The sequence below is a fragment of the Scomber japonicus genome, chromosome 15, assembly GCF_027409825.1.
Source record: "Scomber japonicus isolate fScoJap1 chromosome 15, fScoJap1.pri, whole genome shotgun sequence".
In the NCBI taxonomy this organism is placed as follows: domain Eukaryota; kingdom Metazoa; phylum Chordata; class Actinopteri; order Scombriformes; family Scombridae; genus Scomber; species Scomber japonicus.
This window is the reverse complement of record NC_070592.1, coordinates 3,279,643-3,303,834: the sequence shown is the minus strand read 5'-3', so window position 1 is coordinate 3,303,834 and position 24,192 is coordinate 3,279,643. Positions and strand designations below refer to the sequence as shown.

Genomic DNA, 24,192 nt, shown 5'->3' with positions numbered 1-24,192 from the left:
TTATAGGTGTCTGTGTTCAGTCAACAGTGTTAGCATCGTAAAGCTCACATGAATCATTGGTAACTGGAAAATATCAAGCATTGACTGTTAGTAGGTGTTTGTATAATCCTCCCCCCCTCCCATCCTTCCTCCCTTCCTTCCTTCTCCCTCCCTTCCTCCCTCCCTCCCTCCCTCCCTCCCTTCCATCTTCTTCCTCCCTCCTTTCCTTCCTTCTTCTTCCTCCCTCCCTTCCTTCCTTCTTCTTCCTCCCTCCCTTCCTTCCTTTCCTCCCTCCCTTCCTCCCTCCCTCCCTCCCTCCCATCTTCTTCCTACCTCCTTTCCTTCCTTCTTCCCTCCTTTCCTTCCTTGACATATTAGTTTATTTCGATTACACGCTAAATTTAAAGTTAAGTTTTAGGGAAAATCCAAAAATAATCACAGCGGACAGGGGTGTCAAACATGCGGCCCGTGGGCCAGAACCGGCCCGCCGAGGGGTGCAATCCGGCCCACTTTCCTTCCTGTTTTCTGAATCATGGGTAACTGGAAAATATCAAGCATTGGTTGTTAGTAGGTGTTTGTATAATCCTCCCTCCCTTCCTTCCTCCCTTCCTTCCTTCTCCCTCCCTTCCTCCCTCCCTCCCTTCCATCTTCTTCCTCCCTCCTTTCCTTCCTTCTTCTTCCTCCCTCCCTTCCTTCCTTTCCTCCCTCCCTTCCTCCCTCCCTCCCTCCCTCCCATCTTCTTCCCACCTCCTTTCCTTCCTTCTTCCCTCCTTTCCTTCCTTGACATATTAGTTTATTTCGATTACACGCTAAATTTAAAGTACATTTAAAGTCCTTCCTTCTCCCTCCCTCCCTCCCTCCCTCCCATCTTCTTCCTACCTCCTTTCCTTCCTTCTTCCCTCCTTTCCTTCCTTGACATATTAGTTTATTTCGATTACACGCTAAATTTAAAGTTAATTTAAAGTCCTTCCTTCTCCCTCCCTCCCTCCCTCCCTCCCTTCCATCTTCTTCCTCCCTCCCTTCCTTCTTCTTCCTCCCTCCTTTCCTTCCTTGACATATTAGTTTATTTCGATTACATGCTAAATTTAAAGTAAATTTAAAGTCCTTCCTTCTCCCTCCCTCCCTCCCTCCCTCCCTCCCTCCCTTCCTTCTTCTTCCTTCCTTCCTTTCCTTCCTTGTTCCTCGCTTCCATCCTCCCTCCCTTCCTTCCTTTCCTCTCTTCCTTCCATCCTCCCTCCCTCCCTCCTTCTTTCCTTCCTCCCTTCCATCCTTTCCTTCCTTTTTCCTCCCTTCCATCCTTCCTCCCTCCCTCTCTCCCTCCTTCCTTCCTTCTTCCTTCCTTCTATCCTCTCTCCCTTCCTTCCTTTCCTTCCTTCCTTCCTTCCTTCCTTCCTTCCTTCGTCCTTTCCTTCCTTTTTCCTCCCTTCCATCCTTCCTCCCTTCCTTCCTTTCCTTCCTTCTCCCCTCCTTCCTTTCCTTTCTTCTCCCTCCTTTCCTTCTTCTTCTTCCCTCCTTTCCTTCCTTGACATATTAGTTTAATTTGAGTACACACTCAATTTGAAGTTAAGTTTTAGGGAAAATCCAAAAATAATCACAGCGGACAATGCTGGCATAAAAAACGAAACACCCAGAGGATTGCTGCATAACTTCTTTCTCATCACCACAAATCACTCAAATTCACTTTTCAGCTGTATTCTGTCAATAGCAACAGTGTCAGCATGGTAATTCTCACATGAATCATGGGTAGCTGGAAAGTATCAAGCATTGACAGTTAGTAGGTGTTTGTATAAAATATGACAGGGGAAATTTGGAGGGAGGAAGTAATGGGAAAGATCAGTAGAGACTTATGCTGCAGATCCACTCAGAGAGCACTCGAGTTCACTCAGACTCAAACCTTTCACTTGGCCGAGGTCTTTGAGAGATTTACAAAGCACTGCCGAATATATTAAAAACTAAAGTACTCATGTCTCAGCTGGGGTTTAGAAATACTTGTCCGTGCATTTATCCTCAACAAGACTGGACTACTGTTACAAAGCCTTCGCGTCTGGTCCCGTCTGTCAAAGAACAGACTTTAAAATACTGCTGTTGGTTTATGAAGCACTGAATGGTTTAGAGCCATGGTTTTTGCCAAATACGGAAATTATAGCTGATTAGTTGTACTGCTTCTTTCTCATAAACACACACACACACACACACACGCACACGCACACGCACACGCACACACACACACACACACACACGTGCAAGTCACACCATTGTCTACATAAACACAATTCATGTATCATTTAACCTTCGTGTCGTCCTCCCGGGTCAAATTGACCCCGTCTGTTTTGACTGTTTCTTCCTTCCTTCCTCCCTCCCTTCCTTCCCTTCCTTCCTTCCTTCCTTCCTTTCCTTCCTTGTTCCTCGCTTCCATCCTCCCTCCCTCCTTCTTTCCTTCCTCCCTTCCATCCTTTCCTTCCTTTTTCCTCCCTTCCATCTTTCCTCCCTCCCTCTCTCCCTCCTTCCTTCCTCCCTCCTTTCCTTCCTTCTTCCTTCCTTCCATCCTCCCTCCCTTCCTTCCTTCCTCCCTTCCTTCCTCCCTCCCTCCTTCCTTCCTTCCTCCCTTCCATCCTTCCTTCCTCGCTCCCTCCCTCCTCCCTCCTTTCCTTCCTTCCGTCTTCCTCCCTTCCATCCTTTCTTCCTCCCTCCCTTCCTTCCTTTCCTTCCTTTCTCCTTCCTTCCTTCCTTCCTTCCTTCCTTCCTCCCTCCCTCCCTCCCTCCTTTCCTTCCTTCTTCCTCCCTTCCATCCTCCCTCCCTTCCTTCCTTTCCTCCCTTCCTTCCTTCCTCCTTTCCTTCCTTTTTCCTCCCTTCCATCCTTCCTTCCTCGCTCCCTCCCTCCCCCCTCCTTTCCTTCCTTCTTCCTCCCTTCCATCCTTCCTCCCTTCCTTCCTTTCCTTCCTTCTCCCTCCCTTCATCCCTCCCTCCCTCCCTCCCTTCCTTCTTCTTCTTCTTCCCTCCTTTCCTTCCTTGACATATTAATTTAATTTGATTACACACTCAATTTGAAGTTAAGTTTTAGGGAAAGTCCAAAAATAATCACAGCGGACAATGCTGGCATGAAAAACAAAACACCCAGAGTATTGCTGCATAACTTCTTTCTCATCACCACAAATCACTCAAATTCACTTTCAGTTCTTTTATTTCACAGCTGAAGACTTTTCTGTTTGCAGCTGCTTTTTTATTAAATCCAGAATTTTTTTGCAGAGGTGTCAAACTCATTTTCATTCAAGGGCCACATACAGACCGATTTGATCTCATGCGGGCCGGATAATTAAAAAGATGGAAGGAAGGAAGGAAGGAAGGAAGGAAGGAAGGAAATAAGAAGGAAAGGAAGGAAAGACAGACAAAAGGAAGGAGGGGAAGAAAGGTAGGAAAGACAGATGGAAGGAAAGAATGAAGGAAGAAAGGGAGGAAGGACAGATGGATGGAAGGACGGATGGAAGAAAGGAAGGAAGGAACGAAATAAGGAAGGAAGGAAGGAAGGAAGGAAGGAACAAAGAAAGGATAAAAGGAAGGGAGGAAGGACAGATGGATGGAAGGAACAAAGAAAGGATAAAAGGAAGGTAGGAAGGACAGATGGAAGGAAAGAATGAAGGAAGAAAGGGAGGAAGGACAGAAGGAAGAAAGGGAGGAAGGACGGATGGAAGAAAGGAAGGAAGGAACGAAATAAGGAAGGAAGGAAGGAGGGAATAAAGAAAGGATAAAAGGAAGGTAGGAAGGACAGATGAAAGGAAGGAAGGAACCAAGAAAGGATAAAGGAAGGTTGGAAGGTAGGAAGGACAGATGGAAGGAAGGAAGGAACGAAGAAAGGATAAAGGAAGTTAGGAAGGAAAAGAACACAGGAAGGAAAGTGGGCCGGATTAGACCCCTCAGCGGGCCGGATCTGGTCCCCGGGCCACATGTTTGACACCCCTGTTCTGTGGCATCTTTCCAAACTGAAGTTAATAATACAATACACACCATGAATCGAAAGTCACTAATAGTCAAATAGTCAGATAACAGAATAACATAGATTAAAAACCCAAAGTCAAGCGGGTCCTTCCTCTGTCCTTCCTTCCTTCCTTCCTTCCTTCATCTGTCCTTCCTTCCTTCCTTCCTTCCTTCCTTCCTTCATCTGTCCTTCCTTCCTTCCTCAGATCTAAGTTCATCTGTTAGGGTGTTAAATGTTCCCTCCTTCTGTCCTTTCTTCCTTCCTTCATCTGTCCTTCCTTTCTTCCTTCCTTCATCTGTCCTTCCTTCCTTTCTTCCTTCCTTCATCTGTCCTTCCTTCCTTCCTTCCTTCCTTCCTTCCTTCCTTCCTTCATCTGTCCTTCCTTCCTTCCTTCCTTCCTTCCTTCCTCAGATCTAAGTTCAGCTGTTAGGGTGTTAAATGTTCCCTCCTTCTGTCCTTTCTTCCTTCCTTCATCTGTCCTTCCTTTCTTCCTTCCTTCATCTGTTCTTCCTTTCCTTCCTTCTTCCTCCCTTCCTTCCCTTCCTCCCTCCTTTCCTTCCTTCTTCCCTCCATTCCTTCCTACCTTCCTTCCTTCCTCCATCCTTCCTTTCCTTCCTCCATCCTTCCTTTCCTTCCTTCTTCCTCCCTTTCTTCCCTCCTTTCCTCCCTTCCTTCCTTTCTTCCTTCCTTCCTTCCTTCCTTCCTTCCTTCCTTCTTTCTTTCCTTCCTTCCTTACTTTAGGTGCAAATGACATAACTAGTAAGGCCTGTTTAAGGGTTAAAAAGATGAAACATTAAATAATAAATGGAGGTGTTTTGGAACATTTCATAGCATCTTATTTTCTGATCTGATTATAAAATCTCTGGTGTAATCCAGGACAGGAATGATGTGTTCCCTACATCAAGTGTTGCAGCTGGTTTATATGTCTCCAATATTTCTGATTTGTAGATAATGTGTTGGTCAGAAACTACTCCCAGATTTTTGGTAGCGTGTGTCATGCTAGTTATTTATAGTCCTTATCTTATCTTTCACTTCACTGTAACTCTTTATTCTCCTACTTACTCTCTATCAGATTCATTTTATTTCCAATTTAACACTTTTAATCGTATTTAAATGTCTTTTTTTTTATATTTTACCATGTGTTCCTTGCATTATATGTTTTTTGTAAAGCACTACTCTCTAGAGCAGGGCTGTCAAACTCATATTCATTCAAGGGCCAAATACAGACCAATTTGATCTCATGTGGGCCGGATCATTAAATATATGGATGGAAGAAAGGAAGGAAATAAGAAGGGAAGGTAGGAAGGAAAGAGAGACAAAAGGAAAGAGAGAAGAAAGGTAGGAAGGACAGACAGAAGGAGGGAAGGAAACGGAGGAAGGACAGATGGAAGAAATGGAGGAACCACAGATGGCACAAAAGACAGATGGCACAAAGGAATGACAGATGGAAGGAAGGAAGAAAGGAAAACAGGAAGGAAGGAAGGACAGATGGAAGAAACAGAGGAAGGAAGAAAGGGAGGAAGGACAGATGGAAGGAAGGACAGAAGGAAGAAACAGAGGAAGGAAGAAAGGGAGGAAGGACAGATGGAAGGAAGAAAGGAACGAAGAAAGGAAAAAAGGAATGTAGGAAGGACAGATGGAAGGAAGAAAGGAAAAAAGGAAGGTAGGAAGGAAGGACAGAAGGAAGAAACGGAGGAAGGAAGAAAGGGAGGAAGGACAGATGGAAGGAAGAAAGGAAAAAAGGAAGGTAGGAAGGACAAATGGAAGGAATGAATAAAAGGATAAAAGGAAGGTAGGGAGGAAGGACACATGGAAGGAAGGACAGAAGGAAGAAAGGGAGGAAGGACAGATGGAAGGAAGAAAGGAACGAAGAAAGGAAGGTAGGGGGGAAGGAGAGATGGAAGGAAGGACAGATGGAAGAAACAGTGGAAGGAAGAAAGGAAAAAAGGAAGATAGGAAGGACAGATGGAAGGAAGGACAGAAGGAAGAAACGGAAGAAGGAAGAAAGGGAGGAAGGACAGATGGAAGGAATGAATAAAAGGAAGGTAGGGAGGAAGGACAGATGGAAGGAAGGACAGAAGGAAGAAAGGAAGGAAGGAAAAGAACACAGGAAGAAAAGTGGGCCGGATTGCACCCCTCGACGGGCCGGTTCTGGCCCACGGGCCGCATGTTTGACCCCCCTGTTCTAGAGACTGAAAAACAAACTTAACGTGAACTCGTCATGGCGTTAGAAATATCTCAAACAATCTAATGATTCATCGTGTTTTCAATAATTTATGGACAACGACTTTAGCAGAAGTACTTAGACGTAAAAAAGAAAGTAGAAGTACTGATTCAACTCCTTAAAGTAAAAGTAAAAGAGAAGGAAGTACCGCCTCTGAAATGTACCTAAGAACAAAAAGTAAAAGTAATGAATTCTCACTCCCTGTCACAGATGGCTGTTATAATGGAGCTGTGGTAACTGTGCAAAGTGCTCAGCATGTGTTCATATGGTACGAGTCTCATGGGCGATTTTAGACCCCTATGGCCCCTGTGCCGAGCAGTCAACTTTTTTTTTTTTTAATGAAGAAAGTTGGTATGTTAGAGCTGAATGAATATGTTCTAATGCAAGATGAGGTTTTCAGTTTGTAATTGAATTAATGACATGCTTTGTATGTGCTTCAGATGCTGAAGCAGGTGTTTTTGCAGGTATTTTAGGAAACACTGGGTTTAGAAAAAGGCAGATATTTGGCAAAAGTAGGTCGAAGAATATAAGGTACATGGGCCCCCCCTCAAAACATGTTGGCCTCTCTCTGGCCCCCCTAGAATCGCCACTGACGAGTCTCATTCCCGCTCTGTCTGCACACTGCACAAGACTTTCCTTGGTAGGTAGAGAGGTAGTCTCCTCTCTACTCCAACCGGTCGAGGCAGATGTTCTCCCACTCTGAGTCTGGTTCTGAGGATTCTTCCTGTTAACCCTCCTGTTGTGTTCGAGTCAAGGAAGGGAGGAAGGAAGGAAGGAAAGGAGGGAGGGAGGGAGGGAGGGAGGGAGGGAGGGAGAAAGGGAGATGGAGGAAGAAAGGAAGGAAGGGAGGAAAGAAGGAGGGAAGGAAGGAAGGAAGGAAGGAAAGGAGGGAGGAAGGAAGGAAGGAAGGAAAGGAGGGAGGAAGGAAGGAAAGGAGGAATAAAGGAAGGAAGAAGGGAGGAAAGAAGGAGGGAAGGAAGGAAGGAAGGAAGGAAGGAAAGGAGGGAGGAAGGAAGGAAGGAAAGGAGGGAGGAAGGAAGGAAGGAAAGGAGGGAGGAAGGAAGGAAGAAGGGAGGAAGGAATGAAGGAAAGGAGGAAGGAAGGAAGGAAAGGAGGGAAGAAGGGAAGTAAGGAAAGGAGGAAGGAAGGAAGAAGGGACGGAAGGAAAGGAGGGAGGAAGGGAAATAAGGAAAGGAGGAAGGAAGGAAGAAGGGAAGGAAGGGAAATAAGGAAAGGAGGAAGGAAGGAAAGGAGGGAAGAAGGGAAGGAAGGAAAGGAGGAAGGAAGGAAAGGAGGGAAGAAGGGAAGGAAGGAAAGGAGGGAGGAAGGGAAGGAAGGAAAGGAGGGAGGAAGGGAAGTAAGGAAAGGAGGAAGGAAGGAAAGGAGGGAAGAAGGGAAGGAAGGAAAGGAGGAAGGAAGGAAGGAAGGAATGAAGGAATGAAGGAAGGAAGAGTCAAAACAGATGGGTCAATTTGACCCGGGAGCACAACAGGAGGGTTAAAAGGGAGTTTTTTCTCTCCACTGTGTCTCATGTGTGAATGTTGGGTCTCTTTAAAGTTAAAACCTGAAGAGTTCGGTTTAGAACCTGCTCTATGTGTAAAGAGCCTTGAGATGACTTTGTTGTGATTTGGCGCTATACAAATAAAGATTGATTGATTGAGAGCGGTCGTCCTCCAATTGGAAGATTGGCGGTTCGATTCCCGGCTCCTCCAGTCCACATGTCGATGTGTCCTTGGGCAAGACACTTAACCCCAAATTGCTCCTGTTGCTATGCCAACGGTGTATGAATGTGAATGAATGGTTAAACTCCCTCCTGATGAGCAGGTTGGTGCCCTGTGTGGTAGCTCCTGCCATCAGTGTATGAATGTGTGTGAATGGGTGAATGAGATGTGATGTAAAGCACTTTGAGTGATCGTAAAGACTAGAAAGGCGCTATATAAGTAAAGTCCATTTACCATTTACTTCCAGTACAAAAGTACACATAGTTTGTTTCTTTCCTCCTTTGTACCGCACAGATGACAAAGATCCATCAGGCAAATACTTGGTAGTAAGTTCAGATCGTTTGTCCGTCTCTGCACATGAGATCTGATGATGTGAAAAAGCCCCAGTTGTCTCAGTAATGTTTAGTCTCCAAGAAAGATAAAATCTGTTAATCATAAGAATTCATTCTCAGTCACGAAAGCAAAAGTGTGTCAATAACTTTCAACTTTCAGCCATGTGTTCAGTCACCATCTCTGCCATCACATGAAATTAAATTCATCTGCTTAAAACACGTATCACCATTTTTGGCCACCTAAAATTGCATCTGGAGGTGATTCACTATGAAGTAAATGCATTATTGTCTCTGTGTCTGTACTCTAGTTGAACACGGACCCGCTGTCCCCAGTGACTCCAGGCTGTTTGAGGGCTGATGTCAGACTTCAAGCGTCCCAGAGTCCCCGATGTGACCAATATCAAGCTCCTGGGAACCTGACGCACGCCTTCCTGTACCCTCCCAGTATGATCAGCACCTGACACAAAACACAACACTCAGCCAGTCTCCATGTGCCACATGTCCAGGCTCACAAACACATGTTTATTCACACGGGGATCTATTGTTATGTGTGCATCTCCCAAGCTACTGTAGTTCACTCACTTCCTCTTTATCTCATTGACACACACTTGTCTGAATCCTGACTTCCACAGAATTTCTCGCAAACACACCCATCCACACACACACACACACACACACACACACACACACACACACACACACACACACACACACACACACACACACACACAAACACACCCATCCACACACACACACACACACACACACACACACACCCATCCACACACACACACACACACACACACACACACACACACACACACCCATCCACACACACACACACACACCCATCCACACACACACACACACCCATCCACACACACACACACACACACACACACCCATCCACACACACACACACACACACACACACACACACACACACACACACACACACACACACACAGACACACACTTTGATAAAAATATATATCAAATGAGGCATGAAAGTCATTTCCTAAGAACAACAGAGATATTCTGCCTGCAGTTACAATTTATTTCACCATTAAATGTTTGAGTTCAGTCTCTAATTAGAAAAAGCTCTCAAGTCTTTTAACAGACTTATCCTCTTGCTGGATTTGCTTTTGCATATATTTGCATGTTTTTTTATGAAAAACATTTTTAAAGATGTATTTATTGGCCTTTTTTGCCTTTATTTGAAAGTAGCTAGCATAGAGACCAACAGGATACAGGGAGAGAGAGAGATGACCTGCAGGTCCTTTGCCAGAATCAAACCAACTTGGTTAGGGTTGGGGTTGGGGTTAACCAAGTAACCCTAACTTTACTTTATTTCAACTGTGTTTTTGCTTGATGTTTTGTTTTATACAGTGAATATCTGTTGTCAAATTGCCTTTATGCCTTTAATATCATATTTGATGTTTAATTGGCATCTTGTGCATGAATTTTACAAATGGAAGAAACATCTTGTTGTCTTCTTTTTGTGACGTTCATGGACTGTACATCCAGGCCCAGCTGAGGTCTGATCACTGTCTGGTCTGGTCACATTAATGTGGCATCGGTGCTGAATGAAATGGATTTTGTCCTTTTCTGTGCTGCAAGGAGGATAGCATCATGGGTCCGTCCATAATGCATCATTATCAGAAATAGAGGCCTTAATGTAGTGCTTGTCCTGCTGCTGGTCCACTGTTCAGCCAGGCTTAAGCTAAACCCAGGGCTATACAATTCACACTGGACTTCTACTAGATCTGGATCAAATGGTAAATAGATAATATAGCACTTCTACTAGATCTAGTAACTCTCTCCTCTTTGGTCTTCCGCGGAAATCTCTCCACAAACTCCAACTTGTACAGAACGCAGCCGCTCGTATCATAACCAGAACTCCCTTTATTGAACACATCACTCCTGCCCTGCTTCAACTTCATTGGCTCCCTATCAAATCCCGCATTGACTTTAAGATTCTACTCCTCACATTCAAGATCCTTCCCAACCTGGCACCATCACCTCACCACCCCCCCCCCCCCCCCCCCCCCCGCCGATCCTTCACATCCTGGCACCATCATATCTCTCTGAACTTATCCACATCTACACACCTTCTCCAACTCTCCGATCCTCCTCTGCCAACCAGCTCTTCGCTCCTTCTGCCAACTTACAGTAACCACCATGGGGTCAAGAGCCTTCAGCCGATCTGCCCCCCCCCAACCCTAACCCTAACCCTAACCCTAACCCCCCGCCTCAGGAACTCTCTCCCACCTGACATTCGCACTTCAGACTCTGTCTCCACCTTTAAATCCCGCCTGAAAACGTACCTATTCAGAGTGGCCTACTCTGTCTCACACTAACTATGCCATCTTTATTCTTGTTTATTTATTGTACTAATGCACTTTGTAGTCACATTCATATTTATTATTTATCTTTGCACTAAATGTCACCTGATTTATATTGTTTGATGTGCTGTTGTTGTGTTATATGTGCTTTGAAAGGCGCCTTTAAATAAAATGCATTATTATTATTATTATTATTATTATTATTATTATTATTATTCTTTACATACACTGTTGGTGCAGCCGTCGGGAGCAGTTTGGGGTTAAGTATCTTGGCCATGTGCACACTGACGCGTCGACTGGAGGAGCCGAGAATCGAACCACTGACCTTCTGATTAGTGGACGGCCAGCTCTTCCTCCTGAGCCACAGCTGCCCCAAATGCCGTTTGCAACACGCCGCTCATGTGCACATGACAACAGAATGACACGTGACTACTCCCAATTCATTTATCCCCGTTACACAATGACACCTTTCAGTCCCATGTTTAGTTCATTTTCAGGAAGAAAGGATTGGGCTAGTAGCGTGAAAGCTTTTTCAGCTCGGGGCTAATCTCTTGTTGAACATAAATTATCAAATGGTTGCCACATGCCAGCTTGTTTATTGGAAACAAGCCTATGTTAGAGAAAGCTACTTATTCCTGTTATTCCCCGTTTCCATCGACCTTTCAAAGTTCATACTTCTCCCGTTTCTTGCGAGGCTTTTTAAGGTGAACATGTGCAGGAAATGTTGAGTTTCAAAGCACAAATTAGAAGTGACTGGAATGAGTAAGGGAGGGAGGAAAGTCTTTCAGCTGGAGTCTCATTAGATTGATTAGTATTATTTTTGATGGTTTGAGTGGGAATAAAAGGTCCTTTAAACTTTCCTGGAATTTAAACATTTGTCATGCAGTCAATTTCAATAATTATATAATCAAATGTTTTATATCCTGAACCTTTTGCCAGAGTCCAGGGGCGGATCTAGACTCTAAATCAGACGTGTCAAACTCATTTTCATTTTTTCATTAAAGGGCCACAAACAGCACAATTTGATCTGATGTGTGCCGGATCACTAAAAGGAAGGAAAAGAAGGAGGAGAAGGAAGAGAATACAGGAAGGAAGGAAGAAAGGGACCAAGGACAGATGGAAGGAAGAGAAGAGAAGACTAGAAGGAAGAAAGGGACCAAGGACAGATGGAAGGGAGAGAAGAGAAGACTAGAAGGAAGGAAGGAAGGAAGGAAGGAAGGAAGGAAGGACAGATGGAAGGAAGAGAAGAAGGAAGGAAGGAAGTAAGGAAGGAAGGACAGATGGAAGGAAGAGAAGAGAAGACAGGAAGGAAGGAAAGAAGGACGGAAGGAAGGAAGGAAGGAAGGAAGGGAGCAAGGACAGATGGAAGGAAAAGAAGAGAAGACAAGAAGGAAGGAAAAGAAGGAAGGAAGGAAGGAAAAGAGGAAGAAGGAAACTGGGCCGGATTGGACCTCTCAGCGGGCCGGTTCTGGCCCACGGGCCGCATGTTTGACACCCCTGCTCTAAATACTAATAACTGATACAGTATTGATGCCAAAACTGTGTATTTCTACTGTAGGCTCACACATCTTCCTAGTTTCGATATAAACACCTACGATAGTCGATCAAAGCTAACACCGATAAGTGCTAACAGGTATTTATTGCAGCTCCATTTGCATTGTTTTACACTAGATTTAAAAAAAAAGGGACAGTACACCAATTAATACAGCACCAACCAAGTTACCCAACAATCATAAGTTGGGTGACTTGGTCCTGGCCTGAGTCTTATCTTGTTGCCTTTTCAGTCATGGCAGTAAAAGAAGATACAACTCTTTCTCCTCCTGCTCTTCTGCCAATGAACAAAAAAACCTTTTCCATCAGTGAGAAAGTGTTATCTAACATCCAAGGCCGTAGCCAGGATTTTACAAAATACCGATGTCAGAAAGAAGACCACAGCATACATACATAGTCAGTAGTCCATGACGTATTTATAACGCTTTCTTGCTGTGTATTTCTCAGTCATGCTCACCTCTTGTGCTCCAGTTTTTTCTTATCACTTCCAATTTTGCAACTTAAATCAACTCCTATTTCAGTCTTCTACAACTTCCATGGTTGTATATTTAAAAATTATAACTGCAATATATTATTTTCTGGAGCACGGCCTGCTGGGAAAGGGAGGAAAGGGCTCATCCAATGAATGAACAGTTTGCAAAATCGAGTCAAGTCCAATTCACAAAAGTAGAAAATATATTTCTGGTGATTTTCAAGTCACAGTTCAACATCTACTGCAGAGAATATATTGTTTCTGGAGGTGAGCTCTATATAACTGAGACTTAAAAACCTCCAGTAATACGCTGGCTGTATATCTGTGAATTTGTGAGGAATCTGCTGACAGAAGCTCAACACAGCTGGAGCGGTTTGGAAAGGAAACCAGTTAAATTGGAAACCAGTTGGGACATAACACCGGGTCCAGTGAAAAAACTCCTGGTGGATTTGAAGGCCTCACACCACCGCTGGATCAATGTGTGGATGACTCATAAAATCACAACAATTCTACATCTTAGGAAGGCCATAGCCTCACCGAGGACATGACTTCGGTGTCCTCAATGGTAGCTATGGCCATGCTCACATCTCACAAACTGCACCACCACATGCAGAAGCAGCATGCAATGATAAGATCGACAAGAGGAAAGGAAGACATGGTCGTCATTGGCAACGCCCGATTTTAAGAGGATTAAATATTTCCCAACTACTCTGACAGCTGCCTGGAGGGAATTGAAAGTCTATCTGGCCTCTATTTTCAGGGCTGAAGCCGACTCCTCTCTTTCCTGGGAACATGCACACCTCTCCTGGTCTTACATAGAACTCATTTGCATTTTCACAGGAATCCCCATCAGACCGACACAGTGACCGACATTAACTGCTGCCTCATTGGAGGAAATCGGTGTGTAAACGATTTATGAGTCAGTTCTGATGAGTCAGGTGTGCAAGTTAGTCTGTCTGTCTGTCTGTCTGTCTGTCTGTCTGTCTGTCTGTCTCTCTCTCTCTCTCTCTCTCTCTCTCTCTCTCTGTCTCTCTCTCTCTCTCTCTCTCTCTCTCTCTCTCTCTCTCTCTCTCTCTCTCTCTCTCTGCCAAAGAGTAGCTGCACTTGGAGGCCAAACCAAACACAGAGTAGGACGCAAATGAAACCCAGTCTCCTCCTTCCTTACACTTGTCCTTCCTTCCTGTCCTTCCTTGACCTGAGGACAGCAGGAGGGTTAAAAACACATCAATGAGTCACAATGTCCCCAAAGATGATAATAATAAACTGACCTGGAGCGTACTGCGAGGGCGTAGACTGTGAAAAGAAGCTTTAAAAACAGGTAATAAAAACTCCCCAGTCAGGATATGTGGGATTTCAAATGTCTTCCTGAGAAGACAGCTGTTTGTTATGCTTCTGCAGGTTGCAGTGCAGAATACAGAGTAATAGAAAGCACTCATTGCTCACAGAAAGCAATAACAGAAGGGACTTCTCGTTCCTGTTCTTTTCGTAATAACTCAATGTGATGTCAACTGGTACACAACCTACTGCAGGGGATTAACTTACTTTACACACATGATAAGGAGGTCAAATAGTGTTTTCCACAGAGCTGGGGTAGTTTCGGTTCCTCCTCCTTCTTGATGACCAAATTAGGTGTAGATTTCAGTAGAGTTACTCCAATAGTTAAAAAGAGCTATGGTCAATGCGTTGAGCAATGCATTCATAGAGTAACATTAGAAGACGTGCAGTGTGAGGCAATGTAGCTGGCACATACAAGCATTGAAGGGCAGAAAGATTTCAGCACAAAACAACATGAATTATCTTATTTGAAGGTCAAACAAGTGCATTGTGGGGAGTGGCTAGCGTGTCCTACTGAAGTTGAGGTTTAATGATACAACACTATAAAATGTCTGTCTGGGAAACAAACAAAAGCTCTAAGATAGAAATGGATTGAATGGATTTTACAGGCCTGTAAAAGAGGTATTTCCTGTCTTTGAACACATCCTAAAAGCTTTGTCTTGTTGTGTGTTTGCAGATCTGAATGTGACAGCAGACCAGCAGTATGATGCTCTACTGATGAGTAATGTGGTGCCGATGTACCCTGAGTTTAAGAGTAAGTTGATTTATTTATCACTTTATAAAACTGTGATGCACATTGCAGTTGGATGTGATGAAGATAAATTATGTCAAATCCTGAAATTCACTTCTCTCAACTCTCAACCTCCCTTTCTTTCATTTCTTCACTTCAATCTTCTGCTTTCACTTTGCTCTCTCAGAGATTTGGGACTACTTCCTCGGCACCCTTCTAAAGAAATACGCCACTGCTTATAACGGCATTAACGTGGTGACCGGCCCCGTCTTTGATTATAACTATGATGGCCGATATGACACTCCAGACCAGATCCAGCAGTAAGTTGTATTTCCTCATTAAAGTGAAAGTATGAGCACAGATATACTGGAAAACCCCATTCCTCACAAGTGCTTTTACTTTTTATTGGCACCCACATGTACATATCAGTCTGTCCAAGATTGACAGGATATTGAAAACAGATTGTTTTAAGAGCTGTTCCCATTTAGGGTTTTTGTTTTTCTACCAGAGAAAGCAATGAAAGCAAAGGTTACAGTGCTGAAAATATAACATAGCAATAATGATGGAAATGTCTCTTTATGGTAGTTTTTAGTCTTTAGTCTAATAAATGTGATTAAAGCTTGATTCATGTCTCAGAGAGCAGAGAGAGTGTATTTATTAGCTTTTACACCACTAAACATCTCTTATCACACAATATCATGTCCTATTTTACCTCAGACATGAAAATATAACATAGACATAATGATGGAAATGTCTCTTTGTGGTAGTTTTGAGTCTCTTTAGTCTCTCCATCTCATAGTTGCCATGGTAACTAGATGACAGCTGTTACTCAAACTAACTGTAGGTTGATTTTAGTCATTTTTAATTTCATTTTTCATCTCTTTTTGGAAGCATTTGGGTTTCTTTAGTCAATTTCTGTCTCTTTTAGTCATGTTTTCATCTCTTTTTGGTGGTTAAATGTTATTTTCTATGTAAAGGTAAAATGAGCAGAGCTTTGTGGAAGTGTGGGGTTTATTGTAGAACCATTAGAGCCATCATCAGTCTTCACTGCTACATCATAAAAAGAAATCCTCATAACTACTATCTTATTAAAACTATTAACTATTCATTTCACTAAAACACATGGACATAGATACGGAGATAATCTGACCCAGAACAGCCTCAATGGACAAACATTTGGAGCATCTATACAAAAGTAGAACATCTAAAATATCCAAGTCATCAATTTTCAGGGTTGAAGAACATCGCTGGGGTCAAGGTTCAAACCCAGAGGTGACAGAGCCTTTGTGGTGGCTGCTCCAAACCTGTGGAACAATCTACTGTATGATATCACACGTTTTAAATCATTTAAGGTGATAGTGCTTTTGCCATAAAGTGAGGAAGTTGAATTAGATATCAGGCAGAGGCAAACAGAAAAGCTGTATGCCTCAGTTTAAAAGAACTGCCAGTTACATTTTCTCTTTGTGCTGTGCAAAAACAAGGAGGAAATCATTGGAACAGGGAGACAGCAGGCAGACCCATTATAGTTTGCCAAGTGCTACTATTCCTGATATATTGTTGGATTAGGCCCCTTTTGTTATGATAATGAAAGTTAGCGTGGGAATAAAAGTCAGCCCTGGACTCTCTCCATTTGTCATGCAGCCAATGTCAAGCATTTAGTCATCAGCGGTGTAAGTACCTGAACCTGTTTTTGCTTGAGCCAACACTTAAAATACAACAGAGTGAAATTTATGACTTGTTTTTGGCCCACTCTGCATCTTACTGGGGATTTCCACCACATCTGTCAGCTCCACGGTTTGGCTAGACATAATGATGGAAATGTCTCTTTATGCTAGGTTTGAGTCTCTTTAGTCTCTCCATCTCATAGTTACCATGGTAACTAGATGGCAGCTGTTACTCAAACTAACTGTAGTTTGATTTTAGTCATTTTTCATTTCATTTTCCATCTCTTTTTGGAAGCATTGGGGTTTCTTTAGTCAATTTGTGTCTCTTTTAGTCATGTTTCCATCTCTTTTGATGGTTAAATGTTATTTTCTATGTAAAGGTAAAATGAGCAGAGCTTTCTGGAAGTGTGGGGGTTTATTGTAGAACCATTAGAGCCATCAGTCTTCACTGACTAGTTTCTGACTGAACTACAATTATAGAGAATAGCTTTCAAATGATAGACAGTAAAAGGCTTTTTCGATTGTACAGTTGTAGCACTGCTCGGGCTCGGCTCCAAGGGAGTTGAGCCGATACTGAAATGTGACATCAACAGACCGGCGACCGCTGATTGAATCATGAGCACAACATCTATGAAGTAATGGGAAACTACGTACCTGATACCAAAACCTAGTGCAACCGAGTTGATAAGAGCCGAGTAGTGCAAACTTTCTATTTGAGAGTCTACAGCAGGGGTGTCAAACTCATTTTCATTCAAGGGCCACATACAGCCCACTTTGATCTCATGTGGGCCGGATCATTAAAAAGATGGAGGGAAGGAGGGAAGAAAAAATGGAATGAAAAGGAGACAGGAAAGGAAGATGGAAGGAAGGAAGGAGGGAAGAAAGATGTGATGAACGGACAGAAAGATGGTATGGAAAAAAGGGAGGAAGGACAGACGGACATGAGAAAGAAAGAAAGAAAGGAAAGATGGCAGGAACGAACGAAAAAGAGACAGGAAAGAAAGACGCAAGGAAGGAGGGAGGGAAGATATGATGGACGGACAGAATGAAGGATGGAAGAAAGAAAGGAAGGACAGATGGAAGGAAGGATAAAAGGAACGAAGGAACGAAAAGAAGACAGGAAGGAAAGAAAGGGAGGAAGGACAGATGGAAGGAAGGAAGGAGGGAGGGAAGAAAGGGACGAAGGACATATGGAAGGACAGAAGGAAGGAAGGAGGGATGAAAAAAGGAAGGAAGGAACGAAAAAGAGACAGGAAAGAAAGGTGCAAGGAAGGAGGGAGGGAAGATATGATGGACGGACAGAATGAAGGATGGAAGAAAGAAAGGAAGTACAGAAGGATATGAGAAAGAAAGGAAGGACAGATGGACATGAGAAAGAAAGGAAGGACAGAAGGACATAAGAAAGAAAGGAAAGATGGAAGGAAGGCTAAAAGGAACGAAGGAACGAAAAGAAGACAGGAAGGAAAGAAAGGGAGGAAGGACAGATGGAAGGAAGGATGGAGGGAAGAAAGGGACGAAGGACAGATGGAAGGACAGAAGGAAGGAAGGAGGGATGAAAAAAGGAAGGAACGAACGAAAAAAAGAGACAGGAAAGAAAGGTGCAAGGAAGGAGGGAGGGAAGATATGATGGACGGACAGAATGAAGGATGGAAGAAAGAAAGGAAGTACAGATGGACATGAGAAAGAAAGGAAATATGGAAGGAAGGATAAAAGGAACGAAGGAATGAAAAGAAGACAGGAAGGAAAGAAAGGGAGGAAGGACAGATGGAAGGAAGGAGGGAGGGAAGAAAGGGACAAAGGACAGATGGAAGGACAGAAGGAAGGAAGGAGGGATGAAAAAAGGAACGAAAAAGAGACAGGAAAGAAAGATGCAAGGAAGGAGGGAGGGAAGATATGATGGACGGACAGAATGAAGGATGGAAGAAGGACATGAGAAAGAAAGGAAGGACAGAAGGACATAAGAAAGAAAGGAAAGATGGAAGGAAGGATAAAAGGAACGAAGGAACGAAAAGAAGACAGGAAGGAAAGAAAGGGAGGAAGGACAGATGGAAGGAAGGAGGGAGGGAAGAAAGGGACGAAGGACAGATGGAAGGAAGGAGGGAGGGAAGAAAGGGACGAAGGACAGATGGAAGGACAGAAGGAAGGAAGGAGGGATGAAAAAAGGAACGGAGGAATGAAAAAGAGACAGGAAAGAAAGATGCAAGGAAGGAGGGAGGGAAGATATGATGGACGGACAGAATGAAGGACGCATGTTTGACACCCCTGGTCTACAGCATGGAGCTAATTTCCTTTAGTAGAGGTTAATGCAGTTCAAAGTGCTTGATGATAGTAAGACAGACAAAGTGACAGCATAAAGAAAAGGAATAAAAAGAAATGAGATGAACACAGGAGACATACTGAACTCACTGTAGGAAGAATCATTGCTCATTAAGTTTAACTACATTACCACATAAAGCTTAGAACCACAAGCAGACTATTAAATATTTAAAGATAGATCTCAAACCATTACTAGTCCCTGTGGTTTGCTGAGATGCTGACAAGGTAACCATCAGCAGACACTACGTACTGATGTCATTGTCTTCCTGTGACACCCTTGGCTTTCATTGGAAGTGCTTTCTCATCCTCTCCACAGGGGTTTTACAGTAAACCCTTTCATCTATTTCATATTTCATTTTGTCTATGAACAAAGATTAGCTTGACCTCCACAAAAGAAAAGCTTCCCTTTAATGGGGGAAAAACAGTCAAGCAGAACTGAGCTCTCAGCAGACTTCACTTGTTTATGTCTGGATAAAAACATCTTTGTCCCCATGTTGCTGATATAGTCAGTCATCATTTAAGACTACGTGTGACCGTTGCATTAATAGAATTAACCCTCTATAGGACACTCATTAAAAGGAAGGAAGGAAGGATGGAAGGAAGGAAGGATGGAAGAGAAGGAAGGATGGAAGGGAAGGAAAGGAAGGAAGGAAGGAAGGAAGGTAGGGGGGTGGAAAGAAAGAGAGAAGGAGGGAGGGAGGAAGGGAAGAAAGAAGGAAGGAAGGAAGGAAGGAAGAAGAAAGGGGGATGGAGGAAGGAAAGAAGGAAGGGAGGAGAGAAGGAGGGATGGAGGGAGGAAGAACAGATGGAAGTAAGGAAAGGAAGGAGGGAAAGACAGAGGAAGGAAATAAGGAAGGGAGGAGAGAAGGAGGGAGGGAGGAAGGACAGATGGAAGGAAGGAAAGGAAGGAAGAACGGAGGAAATAAGGAACGAGGGAGGGGAGAAAGGAAAAGAGGAAGGGAAGAAAGAAGGCAGAGAGGAAGGAAAGGGAGGAAGGAAGGAAGGAAGGAAGGATATTTTGGGATATTTACAGAAGTTACCAAATATAATTATTTGCCCAATAAAGAATTAATGCAAAAGCAGCCTCACAGTGTTTTCTGGGTAAATTTTGACCCGGTCTAAGAATCTCCTTATAAAAAGTGTCTCTACTAAATGTTGAAGCACAGATGTGTTTAGAAAGCATCAATAGTCAATAATCTGACTGATCAATAAATGTGATTAAACCAAGACGGGGAGTTCTGGTCCTCTGAAATGAAGCCAACCAGGAAGTAACTTAGAACTGCATTCTATCAAAAGGCCACCAGGGGGCGACCGTCTCTATACAAGTCAATGGAGAATTCACCAACTTCTCACTTGAGCTTTTATTTTATATTTGACGATAAAGCAGTGTATGCATTAGGGCGTGGCTACGTCCTGATTGACAGGTTGATTGACCAATGTCCTTGAGAAATGAGATGGAAATGTCTCTTTATGGTAGTTTTGAGTCTCTTTAGTCTCTCCATCTCTACGTTGCCATGGTAACTAGATGACAGCGGTTACTCAAACTAACTGTAGGTTGATTTTAGTCATTTTTTCATCTCTTTTTGGTTGTTTTAGGGTTTCTTTAGTTAATTTGTGTCTCTTTTAGTCATGTTTCCATCTCTTTTTGGTGGTTAAATGTTATTTTCTATGTAAAGGTAAAATGAGCAGAGCTTTGTGGAAGTGTGGGGTTTATTGTAGAACCATTAGAGCCATCAGTCTTCACTGCTACATCATAAAAAGAAATCCTCATAACTACTATCTTATTAAAACTATTAACTATTCATTTCACTAAAACACATGGACATAGATACGGAGATAATCTGACCCAGAACAGCCTCAATGGACTAACATTTGGAGCACCTATACAAAAGTAGAACATCTAAAATATTCAAGTCAGTCAATTTTCAGGGTTGAAGAACATCGCTGGGGTCAAGGTTCAAACCCAGAGGTGACAGAGCCTTTGTGGTTGCTGCTCCAAACCTGTGGAACAATACTGTATGATATCAGACGTTTTAAATCATTTAAGCCTAAATTGTTCTTTAATCTTGTGTTTTAAACTAGTGCAGCACTTTGAAGTTGTTTTAAATGTGCTGTATAATTGACTTGACTTGAATTAAATTGGATGCAATGCAATAAGACCACTGACTTTCTGCAAGAGTGTTAACTTGCACGCCTGACTCATCAGAACTGACTCATAAATCGTTTACACATACCGATTACCTCCAATGAGGCAGCAGTTCATCTTGGTCACTGTGTCGGTCTGATGGGGATTCCTGTGAAAATGTAAATGAGTTCTATGTAAGACCAGGAGAGGTGTGCATGTTCCCAGGAAAGAGAGGAGTCAGCTTCAGCCCAAACAGGGTTGAAAAAAAACAGGTTCCCAATGTAAGGTGTGAGGACCAGGAGGAGTCCTTCAGGGGGAGATATGTGGAGAAATGCTTCAATAAATTCATTTTTTCCAGAATCAGAATACTTTGGTAGTATTTCTATAGTCAGCCCATTCATCTTACATCAACATCAGCACCAACCACTGACACACTGTTAAAAGCCAGATGCAAAGAACCAACATCAGCGGGTCGTGCTTGTTATGCATTTTGAGCATTTAACAGCCATTTAGCCAGGAATCAGCATAATATTAATATGAACTTTATTTATTATATATATACAGCTCAAAGTGCTTTTACATTTGAAGCAAAACAAGAGCAAACAAGTACAGCATGGGGCTTTTTGATCGGTTATGAACAGGAAGGAAGGAAGGAAGGGCAGTCTTAACTTTCCCTCTGTAATACAATACAAAGTCATTCATATAATTCCCAGAAGGTCTCATAACTAGCACGTCTTCTATTTAATGCATCAGTAGTGATTGTGCTGTTGTAGAGATTTTTATTATACTGTATGTTTTATTGAGTCACAAAGTTTCAGCTATTTAAACTCTGCAATGGACAAAAAATGTTGCATCTATACAAAAGTATTAACAGTTTAAAGTGTTTTAATTTAGTGCATTTTGGAGCCACTTTCGGAAACGATCATCAAATTTCAGAGTAAAAGACATTAAGGGGGTTTTTATAGCTGTTAAATGTCAAAGTGTAAGTGCTAATGAGCTGGAAACAAAGCACTGAGGATAACCCTTCTGGCTCATCATTGCTTGTGGTTTGCGTCCTTCATTTCCAACAAAGATCAACATAGCTTACAGGTTACATCTAGCCTGCTCCTGTTTAGTTTCAAAATGATCATTCCCTTACACAAAGCCACATTCATTCATATTTTGGAAAAAAGCCCTGAAAGCCTGGAACAGGAAGAGTGGAGCTTACTGTACTGTGTTTGGTATTTTTGGGATGTTGTTTTTGATGCTTGTGTGTTTTCTTTGTGTGTGATTCCAGGTTTGTGTCTGGTACCAACATCCCCGTCCCCACACACTATTTTGCTGTGCTGACCAGCTGCAGAGACTCAGCCCTGCCCGTCAGCGCGTGTGTCACTGAGCTGCAAACTGTGACGTTCCTGTTGCCTCATAAATCCGATAACTCTGAGAGCTGCAAGGTAAGACCCAGTTATCTGGAAAGTGACACTTTATTGAATCAGCTGCACTTCCTTTGTCCCTTTGTCCCTTTGTCCCACTGTGCCAAACAAAATCAGAGTGAAGCTTTATATGGAACTGACTCCCTGATGGTTTTTATTGGTTGGCTCTGAACAAAGCAGCACTGTCTTATGTTTACAGGGAGGGAGTGAAACGACTTTAAAGTTAATAAAGAAAGGAAAAGAAAAAGGAACAAATGAGTGGGCTATTGAAAAGGACAATAGTGGCGCGCAGGTGGTCCAGTGGTTTGAGTGCATGCCATATACGCCGCCAACCCAGGTTCAAATCCTGGTCAGAGGTCTTTTGTTGCATGTTGATGAGAATCTAAATGAGAGAAACACCATTACTGTCTGTTATTCTGACCTTAGCCAGCATGTCCATGTGGGTCTCTCATGGGTTAAATGTGGGCTACTTGGGTACTGAGTGAGTACTAAGTGTTGCAGGTCCCACATGGTTTCAGTAACATGGGTCCCATATGTGAGTCCATGTTGGCTGACTGTATGAGCCCCATAAGGGATGTAAGTGGGCTAAGTGGGCATAAACTGGGCAAATTATCTGGGCCCCATATTGTTTCAGAAACATGGATCCCACATGTGAGTCCATGTGGGCTGGCTAAATGGTGAATTCAGGTCATAAATGTATTTCTAAAACAGCTGCTGCCGTAGTTAAAAAGAACAAAGAAAGTAAAAGTAAAGTTGCACATTTGCACAACAATAAATGATATAATGCTTCCTGTTGCCTCAATAAATACATAAATATAATAAGTACACATATTGCACTGTCCCACAAATTTCTGTTCAAGGTAACAGTAAGGGGATTACACCAATCAGAGCATCAACATGACAGCAGCACCTCACCCAGTTTACAAAGTCTTATTTATTATTCTAATGGAAGTAGGGATTATTGAGGATGTGGGGAGGATTGGAAGAAACTCTCTGTGCCGGTCTGAGGACAGACTCTTCCTAGATGTACTGCAGAGAGGAGTTTTCAGTCCTCCATTTCACTTTCATTACTGTCTGGACCAGACGGTTAAGTTTAGATTTGACCTGAACGGAGAGATTGTCATACCACGCTGACCTGATAACCGGATGAGACTTTCACACACAGCCTGATAAAACTAAAACAGAAGCTTCTGGTCAACCCCAAAGACCCTGAGTCTGCAGAAGAAGTCTTTGCTGAAGGCGAGAACACAACATATCAACATGAACTCCCCACTTAAACAGACTGTCCAAGATTCTGAAATTGAACCTTTATGGGGCCCACATGGGCACGCTGGTAGTTACACTTTTTTTAAACAGTCTACTTTGCGTGAATGAATTGTTCTATAAACTCGTCTTCTTGCTTTTGTTCAGTTCAATTTTAACTCACTTTATTTTGCATCAACAGAGTACAGGAGCTGAATCTCTCTGGGTAGAAGATCGCATGTGGTTCCACCAATCACGCGTCAGAGATGTTGAGTGGATCACGGGATTGGACTTTTACCAAGGCAGCAATCGTCCAATCCCTGAGCTGCTGCGAGTGAAGACCCGCCCCACCGCTGCTATTCAAAGAAAACAATGAAAAAACTATTTTAAGAATAAAACTTTTATATTTTAGGGATGAAAACAATAACCAAGATTCATATTCAGTATATGTTAAACGTGTCACTGTTATCACCGATGTTATCTATAATCACAGATTGACATTTATTGTATTTATTTATTTCTTAATTATGAATTACATTTTTTATATAATTTAATACCATTATATTCCTGTTGCCTATTGAATCTATTGATTTTTTATTTAAGGGTTTGTTTCTTGTAACGCTGAAGTTAGATTGACCAGGTTCATCTTGTCATCCATTTCAATTATTATTAATAGTTTAACTTAATAGATAAATGAAAAGTGACATATTAGATTTAATTCATTTTTCAATGCTTTGGGGAGCACAAATGAAACTCCTTTTGTCTCCTTT

At 42.7% G+C, this 24,192-nt stretch overlaps 1 protein-coding gene across 1 annotated transcript in view; it reads left to right on the top strand.

Annotated features, from left to right (window-relative positions):
- LOC128374592 (venom phosphodiesterase 2) overlaps positions 1 to 23,906 on the top strand; it is a 64,461-nt gene extending 40,555 nt beyond the window's left edge. The window contains 5 exon segments of the mRNA XM_053334837.1: positions 8,539 to 8,674; positions 14,610 to 14,687; positions 14,851 to 14,983; positions 22,045 to 22,201; positions 23,625 to 23,906. Of these exon segments, the coding sequence (XP_053190812.1) occupies positions 8,539 to 8,674; positions 14,610 to 14,687; positions 14,851 to 14,983; positions 22,045 to 22,201; positions 23,625 to 23,798 (678 nt within the window). The 3' untranslated portion in view covers positions 23,799 to 23,906.
- Positions 23,907 to 24,192: the final 286 nt, after the last annotated feature.